The sequence below is a fragment of the Atractosteus spatula genome, chromosome 5 (assembly GCF_055471065.1).
Source record: "Atractosteus spatula isolate fAtrSpa1 chromosome 5, fAtrSpa1.hap1, whole genome shotgun sequence".
Lineage (NCBI taxonomy): Eukaryota > Metazoa > Chordata > Actinopteri > Semionotiformes > Lepisosteidae > Atractosteus > Atractosteus spatula.
Genome location: NC_142710.1, coordinates 43550454 through 43574467, shown reverse-complemented (window position 1 = coordinate 43574467; position 24014 = coordinate 43550454). Strand labels below are relative to the sequence as shown.

The 24014-nt window shown below is 46.4% G+C and overlaps 1 protein-coding gene across 8 annotated transcripts; it reads right to left on the bottom strand.

Moving 5' to 3' along the window:
- Nucleotides 1-434: 434 nt before the first annotated feature.
- LOC148835137 (LIM domain-binding protein 3-like) lies at nt 435-22756 on the bottom strand. 8 transcript variants are annotated; one of them, XM_088916048.1, is made up of 10 exons: nt 21218-21391; nt 14700-14795; nt 13288-13425; nt 8680-8736; nt 7475-7590; nt 6605-6992; nt 6028-6208; nt 5255-5375; nt 3488-3603; nt 435-2791 (listed from the first exon to the last, which is right to left on the bottom strand). In XM_088916048.1, exons 4-10 carry the CDS (start codon nt 8727-8729, stop codon nt 2702-2704), a joined length of 1062 nt encoding a protein of 353 aa, XP_088772174.1. In that variant the 5' UTR covers nt 8730-8736; nt 13288-13425; nt 14700-14795; nt 21218-21391; the 3' UTR covers nt 435-2701. The 8 variants fall into 8 exon arrangements, with proteins under 8 accessions (XP_088772174.1, XP_088772170.1, XP_088772167.1 ...); XM_088916044.1 differs by lacking the exon at nt 21218-21391 and adding an exon at nt 18287-18417; XM_088916041.1 differs by lacking the exon at nt 13288-13425 and having other exon boundaries at nt 21218-21389.
- Nucleotides 22757-24014: the final 1258 nt, after the last annotated feature.

Genomic DNA, 24014 nt, shown 5'->3' with positions numbered 1-24014 from the left:
AGGAAATAAATTGAAATTGAAGTTGGAAAAACTGACTACCTAGGCTTTGCAGTGTTACAGTCCCCTGCTGCTATCTAGTGGAGTGAATTTACAGCATATAATTTATAACACTAATATTCCTGGAGAATGACCTGCGAATTTACTGAATGATTACTAAAATCAAGACTTTATTTTAAATTATAAGTTTAAATGTCGACCAAGAATCAGCAGGTTGGGTGCAGACCTGAGCTGATCAGTATGTTACTGTTACTGGGAATCATTCAGTAAGTGAAGAGAAAGACAGTGTGATGATGCTCTCTTCTTCTTCAGTTGCATTTCCAGAAGGCATCTTGACAGTGGCCGATTCTGTGCACTTTCAAGGCAGGTTCTGTCTGATATGGAAAATGTCTTTGAAAACCTGTATGCTATTTACTTACATAGATCTTATTTCTGACTTTTCTTTTTTCTTTTTTTGGGAAAAGATAAATACATCTCTTAATTTTCATAAGAATTCAAAAATGGTTAAATCTAAAATTTACCTTCTACCCCAGGCCTACTCAGGCCACCTAGTCCTCTCTGATTGCAATATTTTACTACATAACTAATCCTTAAATATTACAATGCATTCACATTCACGAATCTCACGCAACACAGAGACAGAATGTAAAACACATAAAATCTCGCTCTGCGTGTCTGCGTGTCTGCTCATGCTGACAGAGCACTGGCACAGCACGGCGTTTAGCAGCGGACAGGTACGTCGCGTTATAGAACAGAGGAGATGGAAACACTCTCCCGCAGGGCGCTGCCTGTTGCTCCAGGCACGCCTGGAAGACAGAGAGGTTCCTAATTCCTGTAGGACTCTGGGCTACCGGCAAGGGCAGGAACGAAGGGGAGGTGCTGGCTCTGGCGCAGCTTTGTGAACTTAACACTTGGCTACAGGGCCAATGAAAACGAGCCGCTGGAGACGTGGCCATTAATAAAAACTCTATCCAGGCACGGATGTCCAGATCACACTGTTCGGTCTTAAAGAACACAAGCTGAAGTGGACTCCACTGTGTCCTTGTGCTAGGAGCTGGACCCCCGTGGCTCCAGCTGTAGGATCTGACACATTTTTCACAGGACTGCCCTTTTGACTTTAAACAAAGAAAAATTGTAAAGTTACTCCTGTTCAGAATTAGGTCCCTCACTAAACACGCAAGCTTGTTTTTGGCACCTGCCATGAAAAAGCTGACCAAGCAGAACAGCAGGGACGGGCTCGTTCTTAAGGCCAGCTGCTTCCCTGAGCCCTCGCTCTCCCCTTCCTGCCCATCGCTTTCTGCCCCCTGCCCTGCAGATCCATGGAAAGTGGGAAGCTGTTCTCCTAAAGCACAGCACAGCTCAAAAATACACAGGACTCCTATGCAAAACCAAAAAACTATCAAAAGCAACACAAAATCTGTTTTTCTGAACAGCTTAAGATACTGTTTTAAGTTGCAGATGATATTTTCTACATACCGCACTCATGCAGCTACAGTAAGTATTCTTGAAAAAATACATGTGTGTGGTAGCACTTTAGTTCAAGGGTTGAAATTTGTATTTATTTAAAAATAATTTATGACCTATAGCATCTAACTACAGAATTAAAATTCAGCCATTATCTTAATAAGAACTTATCTCTATTTAGGACTAATTACAAGTGTATGAACATGTCATATTAGTCCCATTTCTAAACACTTTACTATATCTTGTACCTTGTTACTTGTTAAGTAACCATAAAATGTGATTTTCAACTCTAAAGTATAACCAAATTTCTGTTATAATTTTATATTTTTTATCTTTCTTATTAAATAAATACAGCATGTCAGTTGGCATATTAGCCTATGTTTTTCAATATATTATTTCTCTAGATTTTTACAGTGCACCACGATAATGTGCTGATATAAAAATGCTGTTTATATTGCAACTTTATGTGCTGCCAGTAAGGTCTAATACTAAATATCTAAAATAAAGTTTCTAAAACAAAATGAACAGTTTCTAAAACAATTAAAGGAAATTCCCCTTTGGTACCAGACTTCCAAGAAATGACCTTTAAGAGTTTACAAGGCAGAGCTCTTTTTTACATTTTTTGTCAGCTCTGGACCAAGATATTCTGACATTTTAAAAAGCCCTGGTGTGCAGAAGGCCTTGGACTCATGCTTTCAGCGTGATTCCCCATGTTGCTGATGAAAGTGTTCCAGTGAGCGTAAGGAGCTACAGTAGTTATGATTTCAATGTACCTCATACACAATAGGATACGACAATCTTGATCTTTCAAAGAGAAGGGTCATCGATGACCTTTAATTACAGTTTTTCTATGAGGAATGTCTGAACAAAGAGGGAGGTCTTCAACATTTTCCATCTGCCTAGGACAGTGTATCAAAATATCTTGGTCGTTTCACACTGAACTGTCATTCAAACAGCATTTCCTAAGCCGCTACCTTACACAGGGCGACCCCGTGATAATGTAAAGGAGCTGTGTAGTTACGGATTTGTTTCAGTAACAGTACCAAGACTTGTAGTTATCGTTTCCACGTCATTACGCAAATTTGTCAATTGTGGCGGTAAAGCCTACAAAGAATCTGATCATTTCAGCGGATCTCTCGGTAACAGTTGGCTTGTCGTGTATCTTGTTTCGTTCCAGTGGAATCTGGGAAGCGCGGCCCTGCCTGACCTCGAGTTTCCCAGAGATCCCCGGGGCAGCGCCCTACACGTTGATGGCATGGGCGTGCTTCTTGCACAGGGGCTTGTCCTTCTTGGAGTAGAAAGGCTGACCTTCCAGATTGATGTGGCACACCTGCAGGGTACAGTGAGGACACACAGTCTTGTTTAAATCCTCATTCCAAACCAAGCACTGCCCTGTCAATGTTATACACTAGTAGTTATTAAATCAAACTTTGTTCTTTTTTTTCCAAAGACAACAAAATATATAACGCAGAGAAAAATCACCTTTCCCCACCTTAAACAATCCCTTCTCATCCATCTCCCTCTTTGGAATTCCTCTCTGTCTTTCTAGCTAAAGGCCCCTAAAATCCAGTCACACAGCTGCAATGAGTCCCATGGAACAAGGCTCTGCTGTGTCAGCAGCAGCACTCCAGGCCTGCACTGTCCCCCACTGGGGCCATGAATCCCTGCAGTGGAGCTCCTGGTCCATATGATCAGGACAGGCTGGGCTCCAGCAATGCAAGGGGAGGGAATACAGAGGATCCCAGCTGATAGTGCTTTTGCCTGCTAGGTGCAGTTAGACTAGTTAGCCCGATCCAGTTTTTCCTCTGCCAGAGGCCCAGATTAGAAGGGATGTTCAAACACCTGATCAAAACCACCTCATTAACACCTGAAATAAAATATAATTATCTTGACAAAGGAGCTGTATGACCCAAAGACCTGCACTGAAAACAAGCAGAGACCCTAGTACTTCACTGCATGCTTGTAGTTTACAGCTAATTGTCCACAGAGGGCCTGTGCCCCCTGCTGGTCAGGAGGCTGTACCTACCGCACAGACGAAGCAGGTGTCATGCCAAGTGTGGCCCAGAGCTTCTATAAACTTGTCCCCAGCCTCCACAGGGAAGTCGCAGCCATGGCACTTGGTGCTGAAGAGAGCAATGTAATCTGGAGAGGGGCAGAGACACTGGTGAGGAGTGAGTAAAGGCTTATATAATAGAGCATACAAAATAAATACAGGCACATGTCTGTCACAGGCAGATGCTGCATTGACACAAATATTTTGTCACTTTTATTTCTGCCTAGGAAAGCCAATCGAGCTGACCCCAAAGACACAAACACCGTACCATCTATCCAGTTCAGGAAACACGAAAACCTCGTTCAGTACTGGATCCTATACTCATTTAATAACAACAACAATTATTATGCCCAAGTGGCTGCAGGCATTTTGGGAAGGAACTGGCAACTGCAGTTAGAAAGGATATACAGTTTGTCCTCCAAAAGTATTTAACTGCTAAGAAAAAAAATTGTAATGTTTGTTTTTACAGTTTGTATTTCTGATCACAGATAAATATAAACAAGAAGTAGAATTTAATATTCATATACTATTTTGGAGTATTTACATGCATGCATTTAATCATATTAGAATAAAAACTAATTTTATGTTCACCCCAGTGATTTAAAGTTACAATAAGGACGCTTCAGTGTTAAGGTCAGTATTTGGTTGCATGTCTGATTAGGGCAATAACTGCATTCTTTTGTGAACCCCTGAGCAAATCAATCAGTTTTGATGCTTTGCCAAGCCTTTGCTGAAGCCACTGTGAATTCTTGGGGTTCTTCTCCAGAGTGGACCACGCGTGCTCAGGTGGGCGGACAGCTGGAGACTGACTTGCGTTTTCCACTTTTTTCTCCTCCTTGGTTGCACTGGCTGTGTGTTTTGGGTTACTATCATGCTGTATGGGAAAGTGCAGCCCAATAAGTACTGTATGGAAACATTTCCTTATACACGAAAGAAGGATTACCTTTCACCCCTTATTCCAGAGGTTATTTCAGGTTTTCCTTGAGAACGTATCAACTGCAGATGTTTTTTGACAAACCAGTCTTGGCTGATTAACAATTATGTCTATGGCTTCTTTCTTCTTTACATACTCAGCAGATTGTTGATGGTGTTTTGCCCAATTTCTTTGTCATGGCTCTGATTGGGCAAATCTTTTTTTTCAGCTTGATAAATACCTGCTTTTCTACGACAGACATTTCTAAGATTTTCATTTTCACTTTCAACAAAGGACTTCAAACACTGAGGTCAAAGCAGGAAAGGATGATAGGATTGCTCAACAACTACATCCTGACCAGCAAGAAACTCCAGTAATTCAATTGCTCCATTTTGCTCCTTAAATTTAAGTGAATCACCTCTATGACTCATGAGAGTAGAACAAAACTTAGTCAAAACTCCATCATATTTAGCAAAAAAAAATTTAAAAAAATTTAAATTATTTATTCTTAAAATTTTTACATATTTAGTATTTAGTAAAAAAATATCATTATTAGATTTCACAGTGGTAACCTCAGTTTAGACTTCACTGTGTGTTTATCACCACAGCTCATGAACACAGTGTGGGCAGAGAGGCCTGTGAAGATGAAAATAAGGAAGAAGGCTTTTGCAAAAACCACTTGTTCTTATTTTTGACCAGAAATACCCAACAGCTAGCAGGGAAATGGGATTTGTAATTAATCCTCAAGCTGTTTATGTGATGCAAGCCTTGGCTGCTAGTGGCAATGTGTGGTTGCAGCTTGGACGTCCTGTCCTGAGAGATGGTACCTTTCTCACAGTAGGGCTCCCCATCCTCCATGTGAAACAGGCTGTTCCCAAAGGGCTTCCCACAGGCAGCACACACAAAACAGGTGGTGTGCCAGGTCTGCCGCAGGGCATGCATCACTTCCTGCCGGGAGAGAGCAGACAGTGGGCAAGGCAGTAATTAGGCACACGCAGAAACACTGAGCACTGAAGCCAGCAGGGAAGACAGAGGGGCTGAGACAGTACTGGACACCTCTCACTCCTCCCCTGTTCATGGACCTCAGGCTGTTTTTTATCTCAATTTTTAATCTCCCATTAGTGTAGTTACAGACAGTAACAGTGGAGTAGAAGGTGTTGTATTTCTTTTTGAAACCACTGCATTATGTAGTTAACTTTGGAACTGTTTTACACTTCAGAACTATTTTATACTTGAAAGACTTGTAACTGAAACCACTGAATTTTCTTGGATAAAAGCAACAAATACATAAACCGGCCATGCTGAGCAGCAATCAGGGCTCTAGACTAGTAACTGGAAGGCTGTGGGTTCAAATCCCAAGTGCGTCACTGCTGCTGTACGCTTAAGTAAAGTTCTCCACATAAAAAGCTGCTCCAGTGAAACACCCAGCTATATAAACTTAAGTCCCTTTGATAAAAAATGTCCGTTAAATAAGTCTGTAATTAAAAATAAAATAAAAAAACTAATACACAATACATAGTGTTCCACTCAATATTGAAAGCAGGGTTAGGATTGCCAGTCAGTGATGGAGGATTGTGGGAAGCGTCCCACCAGGACTCACCCCCATGACCTTGGTGTTGCAGCGCGCACAGGTGGGGGCGAAGAATTCCCCATAGCAGGACTCGCAGTACACATTATTCTGCTCCTCCACGAAGCACACGTCAGCCAGCGAGGTGTGGCAGTAGTGGCAGTTAAACTCCTCGGGGTGCCAGGATCGCCCCAGCGCCACCAGGAACGGACCCCTGGCAAGGCGACAGAGACAAGCTTTACCCATGCTGGTGCGTAGTAAGGAAATGAGTCTCGCTCTGCCTGCACCACTGCCTCTGCTTGGCTTACTGCCTTTACTTCGCGCTCTACTACTGGGGTGCTTTTGTCGCCTGATGCATGGCAAGAATTGATCTGTACCCTTGACACACAGTGCCGGAATGCAGTACCACATTTTGATTGTGTTTATTTTGCTGTAGATCCCTACAAACATCAGCTTTCTCCTTGGAGGATTTCTGTTCTCCTGGCCATGTGACACGCCGGCCTGTCGCCCTGTGTGCGAGCAGCATACACAGGCAGAGCTGTGTTTGTGCCTCAGGGCTTCCTTAGCAACGGGGACGAGCACGAGGATCGGTGCTGTCTATTGCCTTTACCTGATGATGCTGTTGCAGCACGCACACATGGGGGTCCGGCTGCCGGCGGGGAAGCGCTCAGCCCTCTGGGCGACTCCGCGGGCGGCGGAGGGGGCGGGGAAGGGCGCGGGAGAGAGGTTGAAGGCGGTACTGGGGGCGGCAGGAGAAGGGGCCTGCACAGGGTTGGGGATGTAGGCGGGTTGCACAGGGTTGGGGATGTAGGCAGGTTGCACAGGGTTGGGGATGTAGGCGGGGGCAGGGGGCGCTGCCTGTGGAAGGGGCTGGATGTGTTTAGTCACGGTGGTGGTGCTCTTCCCAGGAACAAACTTCTGTGCAAAAGAGTCATCTGTCACCCAGGGGGGGCGACTGGAGGGGCTAGGGGCAGCTGGAGCCTGGGAAGGAGCTGGAGCTGATGCAAAGACAGAAACAGAAAGGGGAAATTAAAATCGTTCTCTAATTGGGTCTCACAACAAAATGAGCTCTGGCCTGTGGGCTTGGGTACACAAGCCCACTGACTGGCACCTTTGTCTTTAATACCAGTGCAGCATGACATCCTCATCAGCTCTCTAACCTCCCTCCTGGGTGAACTCGTGAATCCTTGCATGGGAGATAAGTTTAAACAGACACACCTTTTGGACTGTCAGAATCTCCATCATTGTGCAATCTGGGTTCAAACAGTATGCAAAGAACTGCAGTAAAGACCTTGCACTGGCATAAGTTTCATCAGGTTAAGAAATGAGCTTGAAGGTAAAATAACCAGGTCTGGTTCTCCACTATGAGCAAATGAGCCCAGTGATTCATGTACTGTGGGATGGGCAGGATGACCACAGGAAGACTACAGTGCCATCTAGCTAGAATGGTTACTTAGCATGCTACCTCAGGAAGACGTACCTGGCGCAGACGGGTAGACAGAAGGCACAATGCTGGCAGTGCTGATGACCTTCGGCTTAGGGGGCCCCATGGGGATCTCAATAGAGCTCTGCTGCAAGCGAGGCTGGGAGTAGGGACTGCAGGAGAGAGGCACAGGGCTCTGTGACATCATCACAATCCAGGCTGTCGCTCATTACCAGGGAAGAAGTACAACAGCAAACCAAAGGATCACTGCATATCAATTACATATTAATAAATATGGGGAAATGAAATCACCATCAACTGCAGAGGCTTGAACTATGTAGCTTGCACTATGCAGAATTGCTTGTTTATTTCTGCAATTAACACCATTAAGCCAAACTACTAAGATTGATTACTCTACATAACAACAACAACAACATCACTTTATTAACCCTTTACAATTTCTTGCATTAGGAATTATCTTTTCGCATACCCCAGTTTGCTCTCCATGAGACACACAGACAGGGAGAGAGCCTGGGGTCAGAGCGAGGGTCTACCATTGTACGGCGCCCCTGGAGCAGTTGGGGTTAAGGGCCTTGCTCAGGAGCCCAAGGGAGTAGGATTCCTCTGCCGGCTACGGGATTTGAACCGGCAACCTTCTAGCCACAGGCGCAGATCCTTAGCCACAGAGCCACCGCTCCGCCCTACATGTCAAGAAACTCTAAAATAAATGATTACCAATCCTGCATGCATATCAAATAGATATGTATAATAAGCCCCAGAATGAGAGCTTTTCATAACAAAGTATTCCTATATTCTTTTTTGTAATAAAGTGTTCCTTGGGGTTGACCCCCACAGACGAAAAACAAACCTGGGTCACAGAAGTGCTTCACCACCATGTTCGTTCCCGAGTGAGGAAGAACAAGTCTTCCTCCCCTAGACTCTGTGCAAAGTTAGTGGGGTTTAATACAGCAGAGACCCACAAACGAAGCAGGCTGGGATGTAAGGCCAGTGTTAGAACAGAGAGTCTTAGGAGTGGAGAGGGCTGTCAACACTAGCCTACAGGACTGTAGGAGAGGGAGTAAGTGCCTATGGCCAGGCTGTTAAAAACAGTGGTTAGAGGAAGGGGAGAGAAGCATGGGAGTCACCCCAAGGCCACAGACTGCGCTGGAACAGAAGAAGAAAAACAGTGAAGGGGTTATTCAGAGGGTTACTATCCAGAGGGTTACAGGGGTACAGTCCAGATGTGCTGCCCATTGTTGTACCTGGAAGTGGAGGTTTTAGACTTGAAGCTGGAGGCAGAAGAGGACTGCATGTTGAAGCTATAAAGGGACAGAAAAGAAGGGGTTTTATGTGAGAACAGTTTACTTCTCAGTCTGGGGAGAGGCCTGGTCTTGAGTTCTGACCCGGAAGCTTGGGCTTGTGCTCACACTGTGCTGAGCTCCATACTGAGGACACAGGACTACTTCACAATCACCACTTACAAAGTTCCCATGGTACTACTGCAGTCTGCCATGCATTTAGTTTGCTTTTCCATTGTTTCCCCTGGCTATTATCACAATTTACCAGGCCTCTGTACATGCTACCATGCTTTGCCACAATTTCACTGATGTTTATCAAGGTATACCACAGTAAACCTACACAGGGGACAGGAAGGCAAGAGTCAGATTTCCATTCATTCTGAAAGCTGAAAGGAGAGGCTCTCATTCAAGATGGACCTTGGTTGGGTCCTGACTGGAGGTACTGGTCGGTTCCCTGCTTTCGTTCCATTCACTTCCAGACCCCAAACTGCAAGAAGCAGGTCATTATTTTTAAAATAGGGACTAAGGACTGTGGATGTGTGGATGTCTTATTACACCATATCTACAGTAAACTATTCCTCAGCCACTTCAGCCAACAGCAAGTTGTCTTTCTGAACTGAAATATTACCAGCTGAATATAAGCACTGTTGAAGGCATGCTGTCCAACTGAAGGAGCTCTAAGACTGAAATCCCACCAGTCTCCAAACTGTGCATTATATAACCTACAGATACACAATCCTCACACAAGTGCAGCTACAGAGGGTCAGGAGTTAATGACCTGAGAATGTGCGCACACCCAGATGGCTATCCCTAACTAATGCACATCATTATGAAAGTTTACTCTGCTTTTACCATGGTATACTATAGGAAACCTTTATTAGGGTTTCAGCCGTGTCCTACAGAAAGCCAGTGCCAGTGTGCCCTGTTAATGATGCCCCAGCCGCTACAGGCTGGTTTCTAATCAAAGCACTAGACTAGGGGCTGCTGCAGGGCAATCCAAGTGTACGCAGTTAAGGGGCGCCAGAGAACTGCTGAGTAACACCACTGTCATGCAGGTGCGGAGCTAAACCACGTCATGCCCTCCTCCGCCATTTTCATTACAAATTCATAACTCAGAAAATAATTCATCCATTTTCTTTCTCCATATTCATTTTTCACACACTGCAAGGGATGCTGTCACATTCAAACCCCAATTTCAGCACTTATATTGATTTACTCTGCCTTAAACTAAATTCCAGTAGATCTTAGGATGGTCCCAGCGGTCTAGAAGTAGTCTCCTGATGCCAGCGCCGAAGACTCACTGTGCTAGGCCCCAGGAGAGTGTCAGTCAGTCCTGTCTGGAAGCATGCAGAGCTGCTGTGGCGTGCAGACGGGCGCGGGTGAGCCTGGGATAGCAGCCTACCTGGGCCTGGGCCCACTCAGAGCCACCAGACATACACACTATCATGGTGAGGCATAAGACAGGGCACTGGAAGTAATGGAAGAGGGTTTTCAAAGCCTTTCTGCACCATAGCGAAATTTGCACTGGAGATTTAAAAACTAAAGTTGTATATCTAATTAAAGCCAGACTACTTGATTTTTTTCTCCTGCAGTAAAGTAAGTAAATTAGTTCTTAACATACAGTAGAAGTAAAAAATTACCTACAGGTACATGGAAAATACATACCAAGGCTTTTTTTTTTGCTGTTGTACTACATGAAATGGCAAAAGCTAAAGATGGCTAAATGGCTAAAGACTTAACTGGACTTTCTTAATAGTCATAGCAAAAAATACAAGGCTGCATGATTGCCTGAAGAGCAAATTTTCATTGATGTATCAATTCCATTTATTCATTTCTTTGGAAGTCAAAAAGGAGGAGAATCAACTGGGGACAGTTAATGTTCTCGCCTTGGTGGGATGGACTGAAGAGTTGAATGCTGTTAGTGGAGAATATCGTGAAAAATTCAAAGCACAACACCACTGTCCAACCTTCACAGCCTGCAGAGAACCAATGTTATGACTGCAGCACAGCTCAGCACACAGGCCAGTCACAGTTTATTTGAAGTACACTGGGCTTTGGGCGATATAAAAACCTATCCCCCTTTATAACACCATCACTGGTGGTGGAGCTGGTGGTCATGGTGGAGCATTGTGCACACCAATATATCAATCTTGTGCGGATTCCTACCCTGCATGTGCAGGAGCCACACAACAGCGCTGAAAATAAGGCAGTGTGAGCTCAAAGTACGGATTCCAAAGCCATCACTGTCCCTGTCCTGCCATGAGGAAAACTGACAGCAAAAAGGAGAGATAAACAGCACTTGTAAATCAAATCATTAGTGGAACACAACACGGTAGGAGACTGAAGCGTCACACAAACCACTGTTTTCACAAATGCCACACTCAGTATCAGGTAACGGAACAAAAATGCATCAGACACTGAACACAGCAGCATTACACTACAAGAGAAGTTGCTTCTTCTTCTCCCCAGCCATTCCTTAGCTCTTGCTCTTTATAATCTCATGTTAGGAAATAGCAGTGAGGACCCTATGCAGAAAACCAGGGCAATCTCCAAACGCGTAGTCGATAGAACAATCTGGGGTCTGAAAGCCGAAGATAAACAAGCCGGTGCAAAAGTACAAATAACCAGAAGCGGAGCCGGAAGCCGTGAGGAAGCCGAGAGTCAAAGCCAGAACGACAACTAAAGCACCAAAACCAAAACCAGGAGACGTAGTCGGAGAACAAACCAGGGTCAGAAAGCCAAAAACCAAGAAGTATTAACGACAATCGGAGTAGCTCTAGCCAGGAAAAACCCTAATACTGAGCACAGGGGAGAATGTGAAGCAGCATTAAATAGGCTGGGGAAAAGGGCTAATTGGGAACTGTGCTGGAATGCGAGGTGGAATGAGAAGTCCTCCGGGGGCGTGGTGTAACATGCCAGGAACACTGAAGGAGCTGTCCGCAATTTCTTTATTATTTGGTTGAGATAAGTGTAAGATGACCAGGGGAAGTGTCATCCAGGACAGGAATTTCAGGAACGATCTGCTCAATATACTCGACTTAGACCTGAGCAAGATGGCCGCCAAGAGAAACCAGCTGACCCGCAGATGGAAAGGGCTCAGTCCGAAAAACAACGAGACACAGGTGTGTCTCATCAGGAAACAAAATACATATGCCCTGGAAACAGTGAACCGGCGCGGAAGCCAGTAGGTTAATGTGTTTTGGAGGAGATAGTGGAATTAGGTTGGTGTTGGTACAGATTGAAGGATAACAGATTAACGGAAGAAATACGTTTTGTGATTTGGATACGACGCGGATTTGTGGTACTTTACGGACTTTGGAACTTGGACTGAATAAGGATTGAGTGAACGGATTGCGGATTGAGTTAGAAGACGTACGGACTGGAGAAACAGAAAACTCCCCGGAAATAAAAGAAGAGAAGCTTGGTGTGAGTACTTTTGTCTCGGTTACATAAACCTTTCCCCCGGAGACACCACATAAGTAACCAACACACACCCCTGGTGAAATTGATAGTAAGATCAGCCTGAGAATTAACTGCTATTGTAAAACGTGATAATACAACAACTGCTCAAGTAGTGCCCAAACAGTGCCAATATGCAGCATGATGTCACAGTAAGTACTCTAATCCTAAGGACAGGCTGTCAATCACTAGGCCCTTGCTGAGGCGTTAGGTATGAAAGCACTACAGAGTTTAAGCCCATGGACTATAGAGGACTACAGCTGGTTCTACACTTGCAGACACCCTGCCCTGCACCTCCCAGACAGAATACATTCCAAGAGGAGCCAGGCTCTGTGGCACAGAGCGTGTTACAGAAGTGACATTGCCCCTTCTCGAAATCTTGTGGAGAATGGTAAGAGAACTGTCCAGGGAAGGATGTTGTGATCGAATCCCAGCAGGGACAGAGCTGACCAGGACAGGCGCCAGACCTGTCTCTACTCTCAGCAAGCCTGCACAATTCACCAGAAACTAACAAACCCAACACTTCAGTACCAGCCTGGCACGTTAAAATGGGCACCCCTGTCCCAATTGCCAAAAAACATAGTTGTTTAAATTTTCCATAATTGCTCCACACCAGTGATTTAATATGATGTATGTCTGTTCAACCAGGTTGGCAATCGGCACCACGTTGCACGTGAAAACATGTATTCCTTATTTCCTCAACCCTTGCTCAGTGCAGTGTCAGATAAATGGGACCTTTTATTTCAGTGACAACTGGAGAGTTCAGCAGAAGATTCTTGCATGAAATTCTGTCTCACAATTAATTCCTCTGTCAGCTGCCCGAGTCCAGTGAGCTACAGAATTCCTTCCTGCTCTGTTCTCAGCTTGGTGCAGTTCTGGTCATATGGTCTATGCGTCGAGGCATATTTCAGTACAGTAGGGCTCTGGAACTCCCCTAGCTTTGACTCTGTAACGGGACACCACCTGTTAGAAAAGTGCCAGGAGTCTGTATAGTCAGCAGTCAGTGCGGCTGATGTGTACCCCTGTCCCTATCCCAGCTTGCCCGGTGGTTCTGCACACCATTGTGGGGGTCAGTGTTGCTGCGACGTGCTGTTAGTCTGCCCAGCCATGTACCTCAGCTGCCTGCGCTTCCCCGAGGGCAGGGAGGGGCCGGCGGGCACTCGCTGCGGCAGAGCTCTGGTGCAGAAGATGGGGGTGATTGGCAGGGCCTCCAGGGCTGTCGTTGGCTTGACCAAGTTACTAACACTGTTTCTAGTTTGTAAAGAGTTGACAAGAGTTAAGAAAAGACAGCTTAGGGCAGGGCCTCCCGATCTAAGGTCCTCCAGGGCCAACTGCTTTTCACACCACCTGAAGAACATCTGTGCTCATCTGACACAGTTTATCTTTTTGAAATCTGCTTTTTTTTCTGCACAATGAGGAAGTGTTATAAGCTGTGAGACACTGTGGCCCTTGAGGACCAGACTTGAGCACCACTGGCTTCAGCTTCAAACTCCTGCAGTACAAGTTAATGAAAAAAGTTTTGTTCCTGACTTAAAACCCCTTCTGGAGTACTTTATACCAAAAGTGACAGAAATTAAAGCAATCCCTCACCATTATTTCAGTCCTTTCTGCTAGAGGCTCAGAGCTCTGAAACTGCACTTATGAACTGTCTTGTTCTTCCACCACACTTCCATATCCCTGCTTATATAAATCAGTCTTTTCTGTGAGTACCTTATTCAAGCACAAACCCAAGCTACAAGACACTGCTGTTTGTGTCTGATCCCTCTTGCGCTTGGTGTTGTTTCCCAGACAGGCTGTTATTTTAAACTAGGCTCTGTAAAGATTTATTTTCTCGCTCATCCATTTAACCTAAAAATAACTCTCACGGGTAGAAGATCCTAATCATTGGTTGTCTCTCCTAACATACTTCTGAACAGTAGCCATGTCTCACAGCCCGCACCTCTCCTTCTCCGACAGCCCAGGCAGTTCTGAGACAGGCTGGAGCATGAATTACTCCCCTGTGGGCCCTGTGAGCACAGGTAGTGACCCAGCTCTTTGCACCTCCTCCTGGATGCACAGGTTCTGAAGACCCTAGCTAGCCTCCACTCCTCCCCTAAATACTTCCAAACCCCTGGTCACTTTCAGACAATGTGAAACTGTGCAGCTACTGCATATTAGCTACACACACATTCCTGAGTTAATGTGCTAATCCTGAGATAACATTCACACTTATCCAATCTCCTGATAGGATACAACAGTGGTCCCCAATTCTACAGGTTCTCAGTTCAGCTGGGCTGAATCAGTTCATTGCTTAACTTGACCAGTTTAACAGCTTCTCCCAGCCATTGAAGTGATGCTGCTTTAAAGAGACCTGGAAACCCTGCTGAAACATCTGAAACCAGGACTCGACACCTCTGTTTTGCAACGAGAACATGAAGAAGACTAATTGCCATTGTTTGGTCCCTGAACCCAAGGTCTGCTGGGCAGAAACACTCAAAATAACCTGCAAAAGGAAGGAAAGAAGCAGATGTGAAGGGCACATGTACCTAGACTGCGCTGTGATGGCAGAGGAGATAGTGGAGGCAGCCAGCGACAGGTTGCGGGACCCTGGCGAAGCTACAGGCAGAACAGGTGCTGGTGTGCTGCAGAGGACAGAGCATGAGACAGAGTAAAGGACACCTGCACACAGATTTACTGACACACTGGGGCTCAGAGAGTGTGCAGGCTGAGACACACCCACAATCACACAACACGCTGGGGCTCAGAGAGTGTGCAGGCTAAGACACACCCACAATCACACAACACGCTGGGGCTCAGAGAGTGTGCAGCCTGAGACACACCCACAATCACACAACACATAGGGGCTCAGAGAGTGTGCAGGCTGGGACACACCCACAATCACACAACACGCTGGGGCTCAGAGAGTGTGCAGGCTAAGACACACCCACAATCACACAACACGCTGAGGCTCAGAGAGTGTGCAGGCTGAGACACACCCACAATCACACAACACGCTGGGGCTCAGAGAGTGTGCAGGCTAAGACACACCCACAATCACACAACACGCTGGGGCTCAGAGAGTGTGCAGCCTGAGACACACCCACAATCACACAACACATAGGGGCTCAGAGAGTGTGCAGGCTGGGACACACCCACAATCACACAACACGCTGGGGCTCAGAGAGTGTGCAGGCTAAGACACACCCACAATCACACAACACGCTGGGGCTCAGAGAGTGTGCAGCCTGAGACACACCCACAATCACACAACACATAGGGGCTCAGAGAGTGTGCAGGCTTGGACACACCCACAATCACACAACACACTGGGCCTCAGATAGTGTGCAGCCTGAGACACACCCACAGTCACACAACACGCTGGGGCTCAGAGAGTGTGCAGCCTGAGATACACCCACAATCACACAACACACAGGGGCTCAGAGAGTGTGCAGGCTAAGACACACCCTCAATCACACAACACGCTGGGGCTCAGAGAGTGTGCAGGCTGGGACACACCCACAATCACACAACATGCTGGGGCTCAGAGAGTGTGCAGCCTGAGACACACCCACAATCACACAACACACAGGGGCTCAGAGAGTGTGCAGGCTGGGACACACCCACAATCACACAACACGCTGGACTTCAGAGAGTGTACAGCCTGAGACACACCCACAATCACACAACACGCTGGGGCTCAGAGAGTGTGCAGGCTAAGACACACCCACAATCACACAACACGCTGGGGCTCAGAGAGTGTGCAGCCTGAGACACACCCACAATCACACAACACGCTGGACCTCAGAGAGTGTACAGCCTGAGACACACCCACAATCACACAACATGCTGGGGCTCAGAGAGTGTGCAGGCTAAGACACACCCACAATCACACAACACGCTGGGGCTCAGAGAGTGTGCAGCCTGAGATACACCCACAATCACACAACACACAGGGGCTCAGAGAGTGTGCAGGCTAAGACACACCCTCAATCACACAACACGCTGGGGCTCAGAGAGTGTGCAGGCTGGGACACACCCACAATCACACAACATGCTGAGGCTCAGAGAGTGTGCAGCCTGAGACACACCCACAATCACACAACACACAGGGGCTCAGAGAGTGTGGAGCCTGAGACACACCCACAATCACACAACACGCTGGGGCTCAGAGAGTGTGCAGGCTGGGACACACCCACAATCACACAACACACTGGGCCTCAGAGAGTGTGCAGCCTGAGACACACCCACAATCACACAACATGCTGGGGCTCAGAGAGTGTGCAGCCTGAGACACACCCACAATCACACAACACGCTGAGGCTCAGAGAGTGTGCAGGCTGAGACACACCCACAATCACACAACACGCTGGGGCTCAGAGAGTGTGCAGGCTAAGACACACCCACAATCACACAACACGCTGGGGCTCAGAGAGTGTGCAGCCTGAGACACACCCACAATCACACAACACATAGGGGCTCAGAGAGTGTGCAGGCTGGGACACACCCACAATCACACAACACGCTGGGGCTCAGAGAGTGTGCAGGCTAAGACACACCCACAATCACACAACACGCTGGGGCTCAGAGAGTGTGCAGCCTGAGACACACCCACAATCACACAACACATAGGGGCTCAGAGAGTGTGCAGGCTGGGACACACCCACAATCACACAACACACTGGGCCTCAGATAGTGTGCAGCCTGAGACACACCCACAGTCACACAACACGCTGGGGCTCAGAGAGTGTGCAGCCTGAGATACACCCACAATCACACAACACACAGGGGCTCAGAGAGTGTGCAGGCTAAGACACACCCTCAATCACACAACACGCTGGGGCTCAGAGAGTGTGCAGGCTGGGACACACCCACAATCACACAACATGCTGGGGCTCAGAGAGTGTGCAGCCTGAGACACACCCACAATCACACAACACACAGGGGCTCAGAGAGTGTGCAGGCTGGGACACACCCACAATCACACAACACGCTGGACTTCAGAGAGTGTACAGCCTGAGACACACCCACAATCACACAACACGCTGGGGCTCAGAGAGTGTGCAGGCTAAGACACACCCACAATCACACAACACGCTGGGGCTCAGAGAGTGTGCAGCCTGAGACACACCCACAATCACACAACACGCTGGACCTCAGAGAGTGTACAGCCTGAGACACATCCACAATCACACAACATGCTGGGGCTCAGAGAGTGTGCAGGCTAAGACACACCCACAATCACACAACACGCTGGGGCTCAGAGAGTGTGCAGCCTGAGATACACCCACAATCACACAACACACAGGGGCTCAGAGAGTGTGCAGGCTAAGACACACCCTCAATCACACAACACGCTGGGGCTCAGAGAGTGTGCAGGCTGGGACACACCCACAATCAGACAACATGCTGAGGCTCAGAGAGTGTGCAGCCTGAGACACACCCACAATCACACAACACACAGGGGCTCAGAGAGTGTGGAGCCTGAGACACACCCACAATCACACAACACGCTGGGGCTCAGAGAGTGTGCAGGCTGGGACACACCCACAATCACACAACACACTGGGCCTCAGAGAGTGTGCAGCCTGAGACACACCCACAATCACACAACATGCTGGGGCTCAGAGAGTGTGCAGCCTGAGACATACCCACAGTCACACAACACGCTGGGGATCAGAGAGTGTGCAGCCTGAGATACACCCACAATCACACAACACACAGGGGCTCAGAGAGTGTGCAGGCTAAGACACACCCTCAATCACACAACACGCTGGGGCTCAGAGAGTGTGCAGGCTGGGACACACCCACAATCACACAACATGCTGGGGCTCAGAGAGTGTGCAGCCTGAGACACACCCACAATCACACAACACACAGGGGCTCAGAGAGTGTGCAGCCTGAGACACACCCACAATTACACAACACACAGGGGCTCAGAGAGTGTGCAGCCTGAGACACACCCACACTGCACACTAACACAGGGACTCAGAAAGTGTCAATAGGCCACCAGTACTTGTAAGTACTCAGTATGTAGAGCCTTTCACGTCATTAAGGAAAAATGCCAAAAATCATAGGAGAAGCAGAGTGGTGGGGATTGCTGGGAAAACTTGGTCTAGAAAAAAAGGAGCTTCACCTGTCACCTGCTGGGAAAGAACAGCTAAGACAGTAAGACACAGAGCCCCTGCCTCCATCACAGAGCCTAGGGGGGTCACATCTGTCAGGAGCACAAACAACGGGACATTAGCAGGAACAAGTTAATGAAGAACACCTGACGGAAGGAAAGAGTCTTAATTCCTTTTCAAGGTTACAGCTCCCTAACACAGTATGAAAAATCTCACCTTAGTTTCCTCATTCTTTAGATTTGTTAGTGCCCAGAACTGTTCATGCACTGCGCCTCCCATTTGAGTTACAGTTTTAATTATTTAATTATTTTAATTTAATTTTAATAGTGGCATGGTGATGTGGAGGTAGATGCTGCTATCTCACTTTTTGTGGATTCTGGGTTTAGATGCAGGCTGGCTTAACGGGTCCTGGCTTAGAACTGGGTCTCTCTGTCTTGCTCTGTAAAGAGTTGCTCTCAGCTCTCAGCTCCTCCTGTCCTTGAAGAGCTACTGCTGTATTCAGAATTGTATGGCACAATGCAGGCACTAACGCGGAACCAACACCAAATAAGGAAACTTAGGTACGTTTTTCTGAGTGTTCCTTAGAAAAAACACCACCTTCCCTCACTGAGTTCCTATTCCTCAGTGCCTAAACACCACAGGATTCCCACAGTGAGTGAAGGAGGCAGTTTTGGGTTTCAGGTTCAGAATCATCAAGAGTAAATTAGTTCCTCATATTCCTGTGAGGGCTGGTAACGGGGAGGGAGAACAATTAGTTTCCAGCACTTTTTTTATTGGTACATTCAGGACCCTGCAAAACACACTTGCGAACCAGAACCCTGTGACTTAACCTGCATTTCAGCCCCTGATGTCAATTCATTTTATAGATGACTGAAAGTGGATTCAATTTGGAATCTGAAGGCTAAGGGTCAATTCAAAGGGTCTTGGTTGGGAGAGCCCAATAAGATTAAATAATCTTATTAATAATTATTACATAATAAATTGTATTTGTATGGTGCTTTCTATCCTAAAAGTGGTTTATACATAGCCCCCACCTGGGTGAAACACAGCAGCCATTCAGCACCAGTAGTTCCACTATACACCAAATCAGGGGAGGAAATTAATTGAATTTGAATTAACAGCTGAATAAATGGGGACTTTAGGGAATGCAGAGTGTGCAGACCCAGGGTGAGTTTTAACCATAACACCACCCCTACTCTTTCGAAACGTGCCTGGGTTCTTTAATAAGCAAGTAGCCAGGACCTCAGTTTTAGCTGAAAGCCTCAGCTAAAAGATGGTCACCATACTGACTATTGACTTGAGACAGAAATGCAGATTACATGGGACTCTTTCACAAGGTTCTATGTGTCTATGATTGACTCTACCTCAACAATGTGAACATCCCAATAGACAGGAGGATACTTTTACATCTTTGCATGCCGATATGAAAACTCCTATTTCCACCGTAAGGCTCTCTGTTCTTACACGGTCTTTGGCAAGACAGGTGTCTTGTCAGGCAGGGGCTCTGGGTGGGAAATTCTTCAGGGGAGCTGCAGAAGTAGCTTGACTGGGTCATGATAGTGATGATGATGACGACGACAATGATGAGTTTCAGTGCTAAAGATTTCTCGCTGCATCAGTCATCTCTGCTTAGTGAGCTGTAACTACTCACCTGCGCTGCCCTGTCTGCTCTCACGAGGCTCTCTTGAGCTATTGAATTTTGGCCAACAGTTGACTAGTCAACCACACTGACATCAGTGGTGTAATGATACTCCCTTCTCCTCATCTGTGTATTGAAAATGTATTTAACAGTCCAATGGCTGGGCACATAAAACTCCATAAATAACGAAGTATTAGATATTTACACACATTTTCACTTAAACAGGGTATTGATGTCAACTGCTCTGTTCAACTGCTCTGGGCAAAATTCTTAATCTCAAGAAGCACTTAAGGGGAGGTTTAATGTAAGACATTTTCTACAAGTGGATCATTGTGCCAGTGTGAGTCAATGCCATCACTCTGACAGCACATCTATCACCACGCTCAGAGCCACATGTAACACAGCAAGGGTGGAGCCATTGAGAAAATCACTCTCCAGCAGCTGCGTTCTGATCTTACTTTGTTTGCAACCTGTATCTACGGTACACAGTCTGATCAGGTGGAAAGAAAAAGCTTATCTCACTTCCAGAGGGATTTGGAGGTGAGCAGTTCAGATTTTAGAGCTTGATTACAAATAGAAAACAGATCTACACCCAGTATGAAGGGGGTATCCATCTATTAGCGAGAGAACAGCTGTATGGTGCACAGCTGTATGGTGCCCAGGAGTCCCACAAATAAAAAGATTAGGTCTCTTCAGTGTAAATCTGGTGGTAGGATTTAAAACTGTTGACCCCTTTTATGCTGAACATAACAGGGGAAGGGGAAACCCACTGCAGTGATCAACAAAGAAGGGGCTACAATTAAATTTAATTACTGAAATAAAAAAACTTATCCAAATATCTAACATTCTACATCAATTAGAAAGTGAGAAAAACTCAATTTTCCCCTTCCCTCCCCTCCATTTTCAGAGATTATTTGGAAGACATTGATTATCCAGGAAACACATGACCATCACTACACACAATGGGCCATACCCATTAAGCCCCATCTGTCATACTAAGCTTCCCATGCTTTTCTTGAAAAATTAAGATTTTTTTCCAGAACAAAAATAAAACTATCCACAAGAAGTAGCAGATTAATGTGCTAAAGGTACACACAGCCCCTGACCACATCACATGTGTCGTCTTCTGGTTAGTGTGCAAGTGGAAACTTAGCATGGTGGGACCCCCAGGGACCCCCAGAATATGGTTCAGCTGAAACACAACACATCAGACTGAGATGACCATGACACACAATACACATGCAGCCGTTCCTGAGCCGCCAGTCAGAACCCAAAGCTCCGCCTCTACTCCATACAAGGTTACCTTCTGGGTGTGGGCGGGGCTGGGGAGAGCGCCGGAGACAGGGCAGCGGGAGGAGACGGTGAGACCTGTTTGGCCAGGCTCTGCGGTGCCGCAGCTGGCTGACTGGGCGAAGCAGCAGGCAGAGAAGCAGGTGCAGGGCTTGTGGAGACTGGAGCATGCTCAATAGGAGTACTAGATCAGAGGTTAGGTTAGAATGAAAACAGAGGTCAAGATCAGAAGAGCAAATATACATATATACATTCACATGTTGTGCATGTATATTGAGTTATGTACTCTGCAACACAATCTCTCCACAGTCATGCACATGGCATTCCCTATTGCTTTATCCAATGCAGGAATCTTCATCAAGAACAGAATGGAGAGAACAGGAGAGGGCACTGAGTTTATAGAGTTGAAAACAAGAGAAAACCTGACCTTGCAAAAACATTAAGTTACACTATTACAGTATTTGACTTCACTTCAAACAAATTACCCTGCAGCCCTGGGGGAGGGTCGATCAGTAATAATGGTTTCGTTTAGGTGAGAGTATAGTACAGATAGCTGACACTCTGAGGCACCGCCCCACTAAGTGTGTCTGTGAGTCTGTGAGAGGAGGAGAAGTAAGGCTGGCTTCCTTGCTGACAGACTAAATAAAATTACTATTTTGCCCAAAACATTCCTTAATATCTGTTTGATTAGCTTTGGTACTATATGATCTGGTCTGCCATTACCTCACTCACCGGTAAGGACACCTGTTAACATTGCAGAGCCAAGAGCCAGTTTCTAATTACAGTAGACTTATTGCTGGTTGACTTCTGTAAAGAAATTAGGAACAGACACAGAACTTCTGGATTTTTTCACTTTATAGCAGGGCATCAGCTCTGTCTTCCCAGATTAAGTTCAATCTATTTCTTAAGCAACAGACTGGGAAATGAAAGAGTCTGAGAGATGGTCAGGGAACTGAAATGGTAATCGTGGGCAACCAGCCATAGTTTTGTTAAGGTTCAGATGGCTCTTCGGTGTTTGATATGCGGGGCTTAGCTGTTTCAAATACCAAAGCACCCTGGGAGAACAGGACACATTTGTGTGTGAACAATCACTCCTGCTGTGGAAGGAATTGACACAGATATATACCAAGAACCAACACAGCTAAACCCAGAAAGAGTGGCAGCACCAGTGAACACAGATAGAAACCCATTCACGCGCCACGCAAGTCTGGAGCAAAAACAAGAACTTATTTTTTTTTAATTAGTCCAGAAGAAGAGTATGGAACTGGTTAGTTGGGAAGTTTCTTCTTTCTTTGTGGGGAAATCAGAATAAATGCAATGCCCACAGGAGCAGCCATGGCAGAGAGAAAGAGGGAGGGCAGGCATCTAGCAGCAACACACCTGGTGGACACCGCTGACCGACAGACACAGTGACCAGACTCCACTCCAGAACAGCTCTCTGGCCATAGCCACTTCACCGCTCAGTTTAAATTGTTTTTCAATGCCTTTTTTGAGAGAGCCAAATAGAAATAATAGGCCTACAACATGGCTGCACTCTTTTTTTAGACCATCTTACTGGAGCCATCTGATGATATCTGATGCCACTATGATTGGGTGCAATTTCATTAAACCTATTATAGCATTGGACAAATTGAAACAAAAAATTCATTTAAAACTCATAATCATGTGTCAGCATCTAATTATGTCAGTGCAGAAAGTGACAATTGACTGACCATGAAAAAAGTCTGGAGTGGAAATAACCTGGTCACCAACCCTCCAACACTGTCAGTGTGAATCTAGTGGGAATGTTTGAATTGTACTGTAGGTGTGTGGTGGAGTGTGTGTAACTGTGGACAACTGAACTGTATGGGCCCATTGGCAGGGGAGATGGGAGGAAGCAATGAAAAGTAAGCAAGTCACAGTCTGAGAACACAGAGAAAGAGACACTACGCACAGACAGAGAGACGGCTCTGACACTGCTCACAGACAGAGGGATGGCTCTGACACTGCTCACAGACAGAGAGACGGCTCTGACAGTGCTCACAGACAGACGGATGGCTCTGACACTACGCACAGACAGAGAGACGGCTCTGACACCGCGCACAGACAGAGGAGCGGCTCTGAACACTTTGCACAGACAGAGGGATGGCTCTGACACTGTGCACAGACAGAGGGGCAGCTCTGAACACTTTGCACAGACAGAGGGGCAGCTCTGACACTGCGCACAGACAGAGGGGCAGCTCTGAACAATTTGCACAGACAGAGGGGCAGCTCTGAAACTGCGCACAGACAGAAGAGCGGCTCTGAACACTTTGCACAGACAGAGGGGCAGCTCTGACACTGTGCACAGACAGAGGGATGGCTCTGACACTGCACAGACAGAGGTGCGGCTCTGACACAGTGCACAGACAGAAAGACGGCTCTGATACTTTGCACAGACAGAGGGGCGTCTATGACACTGCACACAGAGGGGCAACTCTGACACTGCGCACAGACAGAGGGGTGGCTCTAGACCTGGAAGATCTAGTGACCTAACCCAGGCTGGGGCCAGTGACATCTTGAAGGCACACCCACTTACTTTGTATGAATTACTTCCTTATTGACTACTATCATGTAATACTGACCTGCTGTTCTAATGGTCTGATCAGATAAGCGATATTTCTTATTTGATTGCATAAATCAATGCAAAATTAAAGTGATATACTGTATTATTAATTAATTGGATGTATACTGCAACTATGAAAACCAATAACAGGAAAAATTCCAATAATCCAAAAATAATGGAAATTAAATTTTGCATTTTACTATTTTATTGTGTGATAATTAAGCAA